At 35.1% G+C, this 14,270-nt stretch overlaps 1 protein-coding gene across 2 annotated transcripts in view; it reads left to right on the top strand.

Annotated features, from left to right (window-relative positions):
• zgc:63863 (uncharacterized protein LOC393372 homolog) overlaps positions 1-9,223 on the top strand; it is a 39,769-nt gene extending 30,546 nt beyond the window's left edge. The window contains exon 8 of one of the 2 annotated variants that reach the window (XM_058754279.1): positions 5,408-9,223. In XM_058754279.1, the coding sequence (XP_058610262.1) occupies positions 5,408-5,663 (256 nt within the window). In that variant the 3' untranslated portion in view covers positions 5,664-9,223. Of the gene's footprint in view, positions 1-676; positions 1,115-5,407 lie in introns of those variants that run through there. The other variant, XM_058754280.1, reaches the window with a different exon arrangement.
• The last annotated feature ends 5,047 nt before the right edge of the window (positions 9,224-14,270 follow it).

The following is a 14,270-nucleotide window of genomic DNA, read 5'->3' as shown; positions in this document are numbered from 1 at the left end:
TAATAACGCTTCCTCCAGTGAAAAAATAGTGCAACTCCTGTTGTTTTGGACTGTTTTTGCTTGTAAACAGTGCTTGATCTGTGCATATTTCTCTCCTGATTCAGACAAGACTATACTTTTTTTTACCGGAGGAAGTATTATTATTGATTATAGGCTCGTATTTTAGCCAGAAGCAACGGTTTGAAGTAAAAACATCTTAATGATGTATTTGTTTCTTACAAACATGCAGCTTTTCACTTCACAAGACATTAACTGATGGACTGGAGTGGTGTGGATTGTGATGTTTTTATCAGCTGTTTGGACTCTCATTCTGACGGCACCCATTCACTGCACAGGATCCAATGGTGAGCAAGTGATGTAATGCTACATTTCTCCAAATCTGATGAAGAAACAAACTCGTCTACATCTTGCATGGCCTGAGGGTGAGTATTTTATGCGAATTTTGATTTTTGGTGAAGTATTCCTTTTAAGGTAGGTTCAGTTTAACCACTTGAAATTCCGACTGTGGTGGCATTATGTGCATTCAGCTCCTAAATACTATCTTTTTGACTTGACTTCAAAGCATCATTATAGACTTGGATTCCTTGGAACATTTTGGTGAACCAAAGTGGACCTATAGAGCATATTGGAACATTTAACCCTTTAACCTCCACTTGTAATTTCTATGTGTGTCCAGCAAAGGCCTTTGGTGCATCACAGCACGCTTGAACGAGCAGCTCCTGTTGACGTGACAAAGAGCCAGCACTTACGGGTCATCAGGACATCAGAGCTGATTCACAAAGGCCTGCAGGACACACACGCACACTCTTTCACACAAGCCGAGTGCAGGCTCATGGGTAATTGGGCATACCATCTCAGCAGCAAGTGTCTAATAATAGGGCCATCATGTGTGTTAGATGGAAGGACGCATTGAATTAGAGCATCCCACTGAACTGTGTTAACCCATAACGTTATGACAGCGAGAGAGGGCTTTAAGTATATGCTCTAAAAGGCAATAACGGGCTACCAAGGCTTTAATGGTGATCAGGTTTACAGGCATGTTACACCTGCAGGAGAGCAGGGGCAATTTTAGGGTCGTTGGATATGCAGCGCTCAGTTCAGACATCTGCAGAGGCCATCATTGTATTATTTCCAATAAAAAATGATGTTGCTGTTCAAAGGTTTGGGGTTGGTATGTTTTTTTGTTGTTGTTGTTTTTCTTCTGCTCACCAAGACTGCATTTATTTGATTAAAAAATACAGAAAAAAATATTTAGAAATATTACTATTTAAAATAATTGTTTTCTATTCAAACATATATTCCAATGTCATTTATTCCTGTGATTACAAAGTTGAATTTCCCGCATCATTACTCCAGTCTTCAGTGTCACATGAAAGAATTCTTAAATGCTGAAGAAACATTTCTGATTATTATCAATGTTGAAAACAGTTTTGCTGCTTCATATTTTTGTGGAAACTGTGATGCATTTCACTTTTCATGATTCTTTGTTGAATAGAAGGTTCAAAAGAACAGCTTTAATGTGAAATAGAATGTTTTGTGTCATTTACAAATGTCTTTACTCTCGCTTTTGATCAATTTTATGCATCTTTGCAGAGTAAAACTATTAATTAAACCCTACTGACCCCAAATTTTTTAGTCAAATGTTTAATTAGTGAATATATGGTTTGCATTGGTTCTAAATTTTATCTTAAATTAAAAATATATATGTGCAAATCAATTGAAACGTAAGCATTTGCACACAGGCTTTCTGCATGAATACATGTGGATGTGATTAGTGAACGAGACCTTCAAAGAGGAGGAAGATGAGGGTAGGATTTCCATGAAGACACTGGAGTTGTGATGGTTTGACTGAGTGCAGCCGTGGAAATGTTCTTCCAGTGTAAACACATCCATCATCTGCTGTATCTTCCTCACCACAGCAAGAACAGATTGAGCAAGAGGAAGAGAGCGAGGGGAAAAACAGAAGAATGATGTGACAGAGGTCACACAATCTGCTGCTTCTGAGAGAGGAAACGGTAAAATTAGAAACTCTTTTAGAGACAAGAGGGAGGGAGAAAAAGCGATCAAAGACCGTCAGACATGTGCCACCTTGAAGAGAGCAGTCAGAGGAAACCAAAGACTAAAATTCATCTCTGAAAATGCGGGAAGAGAGATTCCCTGCAGAGCCCACCGCGTAGGGAGTTAAAGGGACAGTTCACCCAAAAAATGAAAATTGTTTACTCATCCTCGTGTCCTTCGAAATCTGTCTATACTTTGTACCTGAATCTTTGAAAAATCTTCACCTGGTTCTTGCCATACAACAGCAGGTCATAATTTCATATCTGACGAGCTTCAAAAAGGACAAAAACACCAAAAAAGCACCATATGCAAGTCTTCCTTAACTTTGTGTGAGGAAACGATCAAACAGAATTGTTTTTGGCACCATTGACGTCAAAACCGGGTGCAGTGCAATGGGTACCATTTTTGCAAATAAGGTTACAGTAAATATCACTGATATACTGTTATAGTTCTTGTTAATATTTTGAATCATTTTACTTTTGTTCATTTTGTTCTGATTTTAATTTTAAAGTTGTAGTTCTTTTGTTGTGTTTTTGTCTTTTTATTATTATTTCTACAAGTAAAATGAAAATAACAAATATTGAAATAAAATAACCTGGTGCAATGAAACTAGGCATCATTATAATTTCATTTTTTTGTCTTTGCACCAGTGTTATTTTAATATCATTAGTTTTTGTTAATATTTTCAATTTGATTTGATTTTTATATTTTCTGTTTTCATTTAAATTTGAAGGTTTTAGTCATTTTTATTATCTTTTTTTTTTTCTTCTTTTTTTGTGTGTTTATAACAATACTGCATTGGCAAGTAATTGAAATAAAATAACTTGGTGCAATAAAACTAGGCACCGTTATTGCAAATATGATTTTAGTAAATATCACTTTATACCATTCATCTTTGCACCAGTGTTATTTTAATATCATTGATATTCTATTATATTTTTGTTAATATTTTGAATTGCATTTAATTTTTTTGATTTCATTTCAATTTTAAAGTTTTAGTATTTTTTTTCTTCATTTGTATTAGTTCTTTTTACAAAGTGTTTATATAATAGTTTATTTTTAGTTATTTTAAACTAAAATAAGAAATGTTCCATTGGCAACTAGATAAAATAAGTTTACATTTTAATATTTTATTTTAGTTATTGTTCATTTTAAGTCAAGGAGTAAAACAGCTTTTGTAAACCCTGCTTTGCACTTTGCACAAAGCTAATATTTGACTTTAGAAGAGCTGGAGTACGGTGCAGTCCTTTTGTGCTTTTAGTAACCTGACCGATGTGGTTTTTCAGCGAACTGTGGCTGAATGGAAAAGCGCTGTGTAAAGATCCTTTCATTAGAGGTTGAGGCCGGCTCTGAGTGACAGAGCTCTGCCGGGTCGGTGTCGCTGCATTAGACTGGGGTTTCGTCAGCGCAAACCGCTGGCTCTCCCGGGCCTCCGCTGGTAAAGGGAAAGTTTAAAAGTTAATTGCTCTGCTGTTACCTGTCAGCTATTTTCAGCGGTGGCGCATTAGCTGTAGATACTAATGAGAACTGGGGAAAGCCTAGAATCAGAGGCAGGAGAGCAAAAAAAAAAAAGGACAAAAACCAATGAAGACTTAAAGTCGTTGAGCCCGTCAGCGCCTGCCCATGGAATTTCTCATACGAGAGCCACTTTTTCATTAAATGTTGAATGTATTTCTGGCAGTTTTATTATCTTGAGTGAAAGGCATTTGCATTCCATGTTTACTATTCTTCCATAGAGACCGTAATGAAATGGAATTGAATATTTTATGATTTTTTAATGATGTTTTTCCTCTAAACTGTGGAGAGAAAGTCGTGTAGCCCTCAGCATGGGCTCCACAGGACTTGGGGAAAACTCTGGAAACGAGGCTCTATCCGTGTGTCTGATTGAGACCAGAGGCCATGAGGCCGTTCTCTGCTTTTCAACGTGTCTTTTGTTCTATGCCTCACCCAGTTAGTCTTTTCTCAAACCTGACCTTTTTGTTGGTCGCTTGGTTTCTATTCTGAAATCTCTTTTATTGTGCGTGATTTTTTTTTTTTTTTTTGATGCACGTTATTTTGAAGGAAAATAAAACTGTTTGTCGTCTTGTCTGTTCACTTGGACATTGCCTGAGATCTGTGAGTGAGCGACGCCTAGTGGTAGCATCACAGAGAGGCACAAAATCACTTTCCAGAACGTTTTCATTCACTGTTCCTGGCTGGTGGAATCAACTTCCCATCCCTATCCGGAATGCTGAATCCCTGACCATTTTCAAGCGACACCTGAAAACTCATCTCTTCCATCATCACTTGACTTCATCTTATAAAAAAAAAAAAAACTTTGCTTTCCTTCCTTAACCTCTCCCTGTCTAGCTAGTATTTACTCTGAACAATGCCAGAAACTTTGTATTACAAGCACGTTGCGAATGCCTTCATCTTGATTTTGAAAATCAAATCTGTTATAATTGGATGTGGTTTTGTGACTTCATGCAGCATTTCTCTTTCAGTAAAGACTAAATTTGCTTTACACTAACTTGTGCTGCACGTGATTAGGGTACAGTAGAGATATGGCCCTTAAACACCAAACATAGTTCTTGACAAAAAAAAAATAAAGGCTTAATCAGCATAATTTGTTTCATTTGTTGTGTTTGCAGTGTTGCTGTAGATTGACTTTAAACCAATGTAATTGTGAGCTAAAACTAAAAATACTAAAGATGTATTTTAACTTAAGTTTAAAAAGTAGCAAAAAACAAATGGAATCTTAAAAATATATATATTTTATTTTATTTCTTTTTGTTGTGGACACAAATTTCAAAATTGTGCAAGTACGGAAATGAATAAAAAATAAACCTGAAATAAAAATGATTAAATTAATTAAAATCGACTAAGAAATTAAACTCTCATTTTCGTTTAGTTAAAGTACTAAAATGACTAAAACTAAAACTGAATTTAAAATATTATTATTAAAAATATATTTTATTTTTACAATTATATATTTAAAAAACAAAAACAAATCTACCAAAACTTTGACATTTCTCAGGTATTCAAGTTGAAGTACTAAAAGGAATAAAATAAAATAAAATTATTGAAACTGAAATAAAATTAATAAAAAACTTAGATATCTATCTATCTATAAATCTTTAAAAAAAAAGCTAAAAAAAAAAAGACTAAAATACCACAAAATTACCAACACTGAGATAAAAATGTAAAAACCTAAATACATAAAGAAAAACAAAATTCTTAAAACTAAAAAAAAAATGAAAATGGAAAAGTATAAAAACAAAGATTTGTTCAGAATATTAATAAATATTAAGATAAAATAGTAGTGATGCTAAAGTAACACTGCTTTCTGTTTCTCCGTTTCTCTTCTCAGAATCGCCATCAGCACCTTCACAGACTTCCAGACGTCCACGCTGAAGCAGCGGCCCGACTCCGTCCTTCGTCAACAGCTTGAAAAGCGGAATGAAAACCAGCTAGCCCTTCCCATGAACACCCAGCCAGCAAGCACTAACCACCAACTCATCAAAATGGCAGTGTGGGGTCTGTCGGCCACGTTAGGAGCGGCAGCGCTGGCTGTGGCCCAAACCGCCATGGACTGGGCACCGGAGTTTCTCTCGCAGCTCTTCTGATACCAAACGCCTTGCTCCCGTGTGCCAAACAGGGTGTATTACAATTGCAAATTTGTGTTAAGTGATGCAAAACACCTGGAGAGAATGAATCTGCTGCTTATTTATTTCCGAACTGTGCTTTTTTCCTTATATATAGGTTTTAGCCGTGCTAATATTGGCGAAGTAGGAGGAGTCAAACGAGGTTTTTGTAATCATAAGCATTTCTGGATGTCGTTCCATCAGCAGAATGTCAGAGAAAGTGCTCTGCTAGGCCGTTCTCAACAGCACAAATTATTAAAAGGTTTTTTTTCTGCTGAATGCCGTCAGTAGTGAGTGAAGCTCATTAAGAGGAGAAAACGGGTGAAGGCTGAAAGACCACAGAGACTCGCTGGTGAACGCAGCACTTTACAACAACACAGTTTATTCTAGAGCCAGATCAACCTACACACACGCTTTCAGGATCCACGGCTCGCTTTCAGGTCCTTCAGAAATGAACCAGTGTCCTCTGTGCACAGATTATAGTCCATGCATTTCTCATTCCACTCGCTACACTACAAAAAAAAAAAGAAAATGGTGTAAGAATTTACTTTGAAACTATTTTCACTGAGAAACTTACAAAGAAACACCAAGTATCATTAAACATTATCGTGAAGCAGAAAAACATACTCTAATAATCTTGTTTTATTTACAATAAATGTTTTACTTACAGTAGTACCCTGTTAAGTGAAACATTTAGGACTGTTTAAGACAAGTCACTTTTATTTATACACACACACACACACACACACACACAGATTACTTAAAAATAGTTTGTTACTAATGACTTTTTAGTCATAATTTTCTGTCATTGTGTGAACAATATGTAGTCCATATGAAAATTAACTGTAATCTGATTATAAGCATTTTAAAATATAATATACTCTAATTATGAGTACCTAATTTTTGGAATCTGATAATCATGCAATCAGTTACTATATATAAATATATAAATTGACCCTAATTTTATATTTTAGTTTTAGTAATTTTAGACCTATTAGCAAAAACTCTTTTTAAAAATGTAAAGTTCTACTGATCGATTTGACCATTTTTTTGTTTTTTTCACTTAAAAAAAGTTTCTAGGATTTGAAACGGACTTCACTCAGAAAAATTGCTAGTAAATTTCACAAATAATTACAAAGAAATGGCAAGTAACTCAGAATTAAACATGAAATTATAAAGAAAGGCTGAAATATTTTCTAGTAAAACATTCTCTAAAAATCTCCTTTATAACTTTGAAAAATATTTTTTATGGTGCATTTGTGCTTTTAAAAACCCCACAATCTTTTTTTCTTTTTTTGCCTCTTTTACGCTGTTTTACAAAAATTCAAAGTTGTAAATAAAATTAAGATTATTTGAGTGTTTTCCAAGAAAATATTTCAGTTTTTCTACTTCAAAGTTTCATGTGTGAAAAAAAAAAATTCAGTGTGTTGCTTGCAATTTCTTAGTAATTTGTGAAATTTACTAGCAATTTCTGAGTGAAAACTATTTCTACACCAAATGTCAGTGTATAACATTCAGGGTACAAATTCTGTCCCGTAATTAAGACGTGAACCCTCCGAATGTTGACGATTGACTTCTGACAAGGCCATGTTCAATTTGACACCAATAAAAAAAGTACAGTCCATTAAAAACTGTAGAAAACAGACTAGTTTGATTCATAATGCAATATTCACAGGTTCAGTCCTCGTTCCTGAACACTTCAGCTCTACGCTTTCTTAAAAAGTCAGCTCATATCCTCACAGGCTGTGAAGTCTTCTAAAAAGAGCAGTGCATATCTATCACAGTCTTGCGTTTACAGGCAGGCAGGAGCGAGTCGATCGGAGCCCGACTGACTGCAGGAAGTGATGTGAGAGCTTCCACAGCTGGCTGCCTCTATTTGTGCCTTGGGTGTTGATGAGCGGCTGTTACCAGACGGTGCCCTCAGCCGAAAATCACCACTGCCAAAAAAGGAAGACATAATGTGTTTGTGTGAAGTAAGTCTTCATCCCGGCAACTTTAATGTGTTTTTAATGCTATTCAGAGATTCTCGGAGCGTTTTTTTTTTTCCGAGTGGCTCATGAACTTTCTTGTATTTTGGAAGTTAGGTGTATCAGAGTCAAAATTAGCCAGACCGGCTTTGTTAATGGGAATTTAATTCAAACCAAAGTGCTATTTGTCAGGTTCGTGTTGTTATTTTAGACAAATGAATGTAATAAGATGTTTAGAAGGAAGTTGACTTTATTCGGCTGGCCGTGGAAAACTCAATCACAAGTATCATAAATACAGATTACGTAGTTTAAATATGACTAGAAATGGTATACTGAAAATAATTCGTATAAAATGAGTACAAATGCATAAAATTATGTATGTGAGTGTATGTATAGATATGCACTTACCCTACCATTCAAATATTTGGGGTCTGTAAAGATTTTTATTTTATTTTTTTCTCTTGTGCTCACATTTATTTCATCTAAAAGTAAAATTAAATATTAAAATTGTGAAATATTATTGCAATTTAAAATAGCTGTTTTCTATGTGAATATATGTTAAAACATTTTTTTTTTCTGTGATCAAAGCTGAATTTTCAGCATCATTGCTCCAGTCTTCAGTGTCACAGAAATCATTGTAATATGCTGATTTGCTGCTCAAGAAACATTTCTGATTATTATCAGTGTTGTGCTGCTGAATATTTTTGTGGAAACACTGATGTATTTTATTTTTCATGATTCTTTGATGAACAAAGTTCAAAGGAACAGCATTTATTTGAAATGGAAACCTTTGTAACATTATCAATGTATTCGCTGTCACGTTTGATCAATTTAATGCATCCTTGCTGAATAAAAGTATTAATTTGTTCATTACAAAAAAGTACTGACTCCAACCTTTTGAACAGTAGAGTATGTATGCTAAAAATGATTTGCACACTGTAAAAAGTGATAAGTTGACTTAACTTAAAAAAATTAAGTTAATTGAATTGTCAAGTTCACTTAACTTTTTTTTTTATTTATTATTATTATGTACTTACTAATTGTAAGGCAACGGGTTTCCTCAATTTTTTAAGTTAAGTCAATTTATCACTTTTTGCAGTGCAACAATTGTTTTTAATCATTTGTGTTTCGATGGTTGACATCAAGGCAGCTCGTAGTTTTGGAGCAGATCTTTTGTCTTCACGTCTAAACGGCGTACAGTGCTGTATGTGTGAGGACAGAAGGCTGCTGGCTTCATTGAACATTGTTGGCAGATGATCCAGCAGCTTTTGCTGTGAGAAAGAGACTTGACAGGAAAGTGATTTGGCTCTCCGGCCAAGTTTAAACAAGGTCTAGTTGGCACCTGGACGCAGTGCTGTTTGATTGGAACAGAGAGTGCTGTGTGTGGACATCTACTTCTGAAGAAACACTTGAACTTTTTAAAAGCAGGTCTGTTGGACAGTTCAACGGCGATTTGTAATGTGTTAGTTGCTGTTCACGTGCATATTTTACAATCAAACGCTATGTTTTAGCTCCTTATTTGGAGTGATTTTTGGGTCATCAAAAGTGCGCACACAAATAAAAGCTTTGCGAAAGATCAACCAGAATTAAATTGTGTACTACTTTCAAATTGTTTTTGATCTATGATCTATTGAATTTCAAAATGCATATATAGACCCTAAACACCTATGTTAGGCCAAGCCCTCACCTATTATAGCTGCATTTGATACACTCTTAAAAATAAAGGTTCTTTATTGATGGTTCCATGCAGAATCTTTAACATCCCTGGAATCTTTCCATTCCACAAAAGGTTCTTTAGATGATTCTTTTAAGAACATTTCACTAAATGAACAAAAATGGTTCTTCTATTGCATTGGTCCCAAACTCAGTTCCTAGAGGGCCACAGCTCTGCACAGTTTAGCTTCAACCCTAATCAAACACACCTGATCCAGCTAATCAAGGTCTTCAGGATCACTAGAAACTTCCAAGCAGGTGTGATTTGGAGCTGGTTGGAGCTAAACTCTGCAGAGCTGTGGCCCTCCAGGAATTGAGTTTGAGACCAATGTTCTATTGCATCACTGAAAACCTCCTTTTGGAACCTTTATTTATTTGTTTATTTTTTTTACCTTTTTTCCATGACTTGCTCACCAATGGATGCTCTGCAGTGAATGGGTGCCGTCAGAATGAGAGTCCAAACAGCTTATAAAAACATCACAATAATCCACACCACTCCAGTCCATCAGTTAAATGAAAATAAAAAGCTGTGTGTTTATAAAAAATATAAAGTCGATAATGAACTTATTATTATTAGTTTTTTTTTTTTACTTCAAATTGCATCTGGCTAAAATATGAGTCCTCTATCAGTAGTATTGCTTGCTCCAGTAAAAAAAGTTGTCTGGTCTGAATCAGGAGAGAAATATGCACAGATCAAATACCATTTACAAGCCAAACCGTTCTAAATATGTTAGTGCATTTTGATGTGAAAGGAAAACAGGAGATGGACTTTTTCACTGGAGGAAGTGTTATTATGGATTATGGACTTATATTTTGGCCAGAAGTGACGGTTTAAAGTTAAAAACATCTTAATGATGGATTTGTTTCTTACAAACACACAGCTTTTCACTTCACAAGATGTTAACTGATGGACTGGAGTGGTGTGGATTATTGTGATGTTTTTATCAGCTTTTTGGACTCTCATTCTGACGGCACCCATTCACTGCAGAGGATCCAATGCCGAGCAAGTGATGTGATCTTAAATTATTCCAAATCTGATGAAGAAAGTAACTCATCTACATCTTGGATGGCCTGAGTGTGAGTACATTTTCAGCAAATTTTCAGTTATTATTCCGTTAAAACATGAAAGCTAGTGTTCTCCAGTGACTCTCTTTTTTTCCCTCCGTGGTCATTATGGCAGCGGCTGCAGTGCAGGGTTGGCGTATTTTTTCCCAGGAGCATCTCGCTGTACAGCAAGGTCACGGAAAGCACAGCAAGAGCAGCGAGAGATGCACGAGGAGAGAAAGAGATGGAGAACTACTCTAAAGGGCAGCTGGGAACTCAATGGACCCGCCAAAGGCCAGGAGAGAAGGAAACAGAGCGAATGAAGCCAAGAATGGAGGAGAGAACGGCCTACCGGGGGTCGCATTCAGCCGGAGCAGCGGGGCAGTGAATGGATGGGCACCCGTCGAGACGGAGGGGCTGTCGATTAGATTTCTCACAGCTCAGGTAATGAAAGACTCACAGCACCCATGCAACGAAGTATCCCATCATTCCCTCTGCCAATTCTATGTTTAATGCATACCGGCAGGTTTAAGCAGTGAGGCTTCTCCCGTCTTTCGCCAAGAAAACTCACGGAAACTAAACCCCTGATGTGAGTGGAAATCTACAAATTTCCTGGTACTGTTGCGGGTTGGGAAGAAAACTTTAGTTTGTGTTCCGTGTTTGCAGGAGAACTTTTAAGGGTTAAAGGTCAGAGTTTTGTATATTGAAAATACAATTCGTGAAAATTCATTTTGAACATTTGAATTTTTTAAGGCCTTTTAACTTTCAAACATGGCTTTGTAAAGCCAACAATTTGTGCTTTCCGAGGTAAAGATTATAGTTACATGAATTTCTTTAAATTTCAATTATTTTAATTCCTTTCATCCAAGTTAAAGGTTGCTATCTTAAATGTAGGCACTGAATTGAAATTTAAAAGACTTTCTGTTCTGAATATCAAAGTCAACAAATTTAGCTTTTCTAGTTAAAATGTATAAATGAGTTTAATTTTGAACTCAAATTCAGCAACTAATTTGAAATTTAAAAAACACATATTTTGTCTTAGTGCACCTGTAGATTTTTTACTTGTTTATATTTACAAGCCAGACAAAAAATATAGTTGTTTTAAAGATGCAGTTTATGAAAAATCATTTTGAATGTTTGAACTTATAAGCCTTCAAACGTGAAGGCCTTTTATGTTTGTTTTTTCCTTAAATTTTCAAACAAGGCTTTACAAAGTCAACATTTAATGTTGAGCAATTTTTTTTTTCTAGTTAAAATTATGGTTACAAATTTACATGTTTTTAAAAATGTATTTTAATTCTGCTTTCTTGCACTCAAATTTGATTTCTCTACCTCTGATTGGAACTGATTTGAAATTTAAAAAGCTCTTTCAGTTTAATTATTAATGTCATAATGAAAAAAAATAATACAATGTTGTTGTTTTTTCGCAAATTGTATTTTGAATATGTATTTTGTCTTACTGCACCTGCAGATTTTATTCTTACAAGCTACAACAAATTAAACGTATTAAAGGTACAATCTATGAAAAATCATTTTGAAACTTTAAATCTTCAAACTTTAAGGCCTTTTATGCTTTTTTTCCCACTTTCAAAAAAGCCAACAAATTTAGCTTTTCTAGTTAAAAATTAGTTGTATTTCTTTAAAATTCAATTTATTTTAATTCTACTTCCCTACATTCAAATTTGAGTTTTCTATTTAAATAAAATTCATGAACGGACTTGAAATTTAAAAATCCTTTTCAATTCAGTTCTGAATGTCTTAAGCATATGCAATAAACCGAGGTTCAATGTGTTTTCATGCGTTGTAGTTACAAAAAAAATTAGTTACATTAATTTGAATTCTGTTTTCTTACATTCAAATTAGACTTTTATACCCTTAATTACAATTTCGGAAATTGAAATGTAAAAGATGTTTCTGGTTTAAAGGATTTTTTAAACAAAAAATTAAGCAAAAATAAATAGGGTATAGGATTTTCTGCAGTCTTAAAGGTGCTGTATGTAGGATTTTGACTCTACTAAAGCATAAAAATACCATAATATGTTTGCAGATATTTAAGAAACATGCCAAGTTAACATACTTGTTTATCTGAAAAACATACAGTCAGTTATTCTTTTTTGAAAATGTGTATTCCGGCCCGGAATGTCTGTGTTTGTTATGATTTGTGAAACCCGCCCACTGCCAGTTTACCCAATTGTATTTCGGCACCGCGGGTTGCCAGTTGGTTGAAAACACAGCGTATTTAATTTTATTCATCTGCATGTGCGCTCGCTCCTGTTGATGTCGTTAATCTGGCAACTTGCGTGTGCGTCAAGTCTGAGGAGGAGGGGCCGGGTGAAAAAAACGTCTCCAATATTTTTAATTTGGACTGCAATACCGAGTTCAACCACTCGGTGTCAATCCTACATACAGCACCTTTAATGAAATGTTTGTTTTAGTGCATTCTGGGATTGCCTTATATGCTAAATATTCATATGATGTTGCTTTAAAACTCGGCTTCTTAGAAGGCAGAATAATGTTAAAATAACTTAAAAATCATACAGTAAAAGCATGATGCTAGCAACTTTAAGGTCATGGGTTCGATTCCCAGGGAGCGCATGAACTAATTCAAAACTATTCTTCTTCCGTGAAAGCTTTCGAGTGAAATCGGCCCGGCTGGACACGTCACGTGAGCCGTCCATCTCGCAAGGTTTTGCGGCGGTTCGCTCAGGGACTCACTAAAGTGTACGGGAACGAAGCCGAGGGTTAAAGGTCATTTGCGACGAGAGCTTTGGGGTCCTCCGGAGAAAGCTGCCCTGTCTGAAGGGGTCGACGCCGGGTACCCAAATGACAGAGGTGAGGATTAATATTCATGTCCATGACCCGGTTAATTGACGAAGCCTGGAGATCTGTGATTCTGGCCTGACTGACGGTCAGCTGCTGATAGAGAATTAATAATGAAAAATGACAGCCCAGTGTTTTTGGGCACAGGTAGGAAATGAGCTGGTGTTAATTAGGCCCCTGAGCTCCTCGAAATCTGTAATGAGCTTTCTGAGCACGCCAGCGCTCTTCCCAGCATGCATCTGGGTCTCTTATTCACTTAGTTTCAAAACCTAGGGAGCTTCCTTGCTGTCTAAATTCTAAGGCAACATGCTAAATATCCTAAAATGAGGAACCGATTTGTAACACTCTAAATAGACAACAACTCAGCACAGCACACAAATCACACTCCTCACTTAAAACACGAGATTTAACTCTCAACAGTTTAAAGTGATCGTGTTGCTAAGCTAAAAACATTATTCTCCTAACAAGTGTATACGATGATTACATTGAAAAATATTGTAAATAAAGATTATTGGAGCATTTTTACAAGTCTTTCTACTTCAAAATGTCATGTTTAATTTAATGTGTTATTTGCTGTTTATTTGTAAATAACTGTGAAATATATTTTTGAAGTAAATCTTGAATTATTTGTTCAAGAAGCATAATTTGTAAATTTGATACATTTAATTTTCAATTGTGTTATATGTCCTACTGTACCTACAGATTTTTCACATGTTTATACTTACAAAACAAAATACACTTGAATTGAAAAAGTATGATTTATGTAAAATTATCATGAAAGTTTGAAAACCTTCCAACTTCAAAAAGTAAAATTAACTTTTTTTTTACATTTTTAAAAGTAATTCTCAATTCAGTGCTGAATGTTATAATATTATATATGAAATAAACTGATAAGATGCTACGTGTTTTCATAAATTGTGTTTTAAATATGCATTGTCATGTGTATTTTTAAACTTGTTTACACTTACAAACCAAACAAAATACACTTGTATTAAAGGTAGAATCTGAAAAATCATTGTAAAGTTTGCATCTGTAAACCATCAAA

This window comes from Onychostoma macrolepis, chromosome 19, assembly GCF_012432095.1.
Source record: "Onychostoma macrolepis isolate SWU-2019 chromosome 19, ASM1243209v1, whole genome shotgun sequence".
NCBI classification, from domain to species: Eukaryota; Metazoa; Chordata; class Actinopteri; order Cypriniformes; family Cyprinidae; genus Onychostoma; species Onychostoma macrolepis.
The sequence above is the reverse complement of the archived record's forward strand: the minus strand, read 5'-3'. Positions and strand labels throughout refer to the sequence as shown.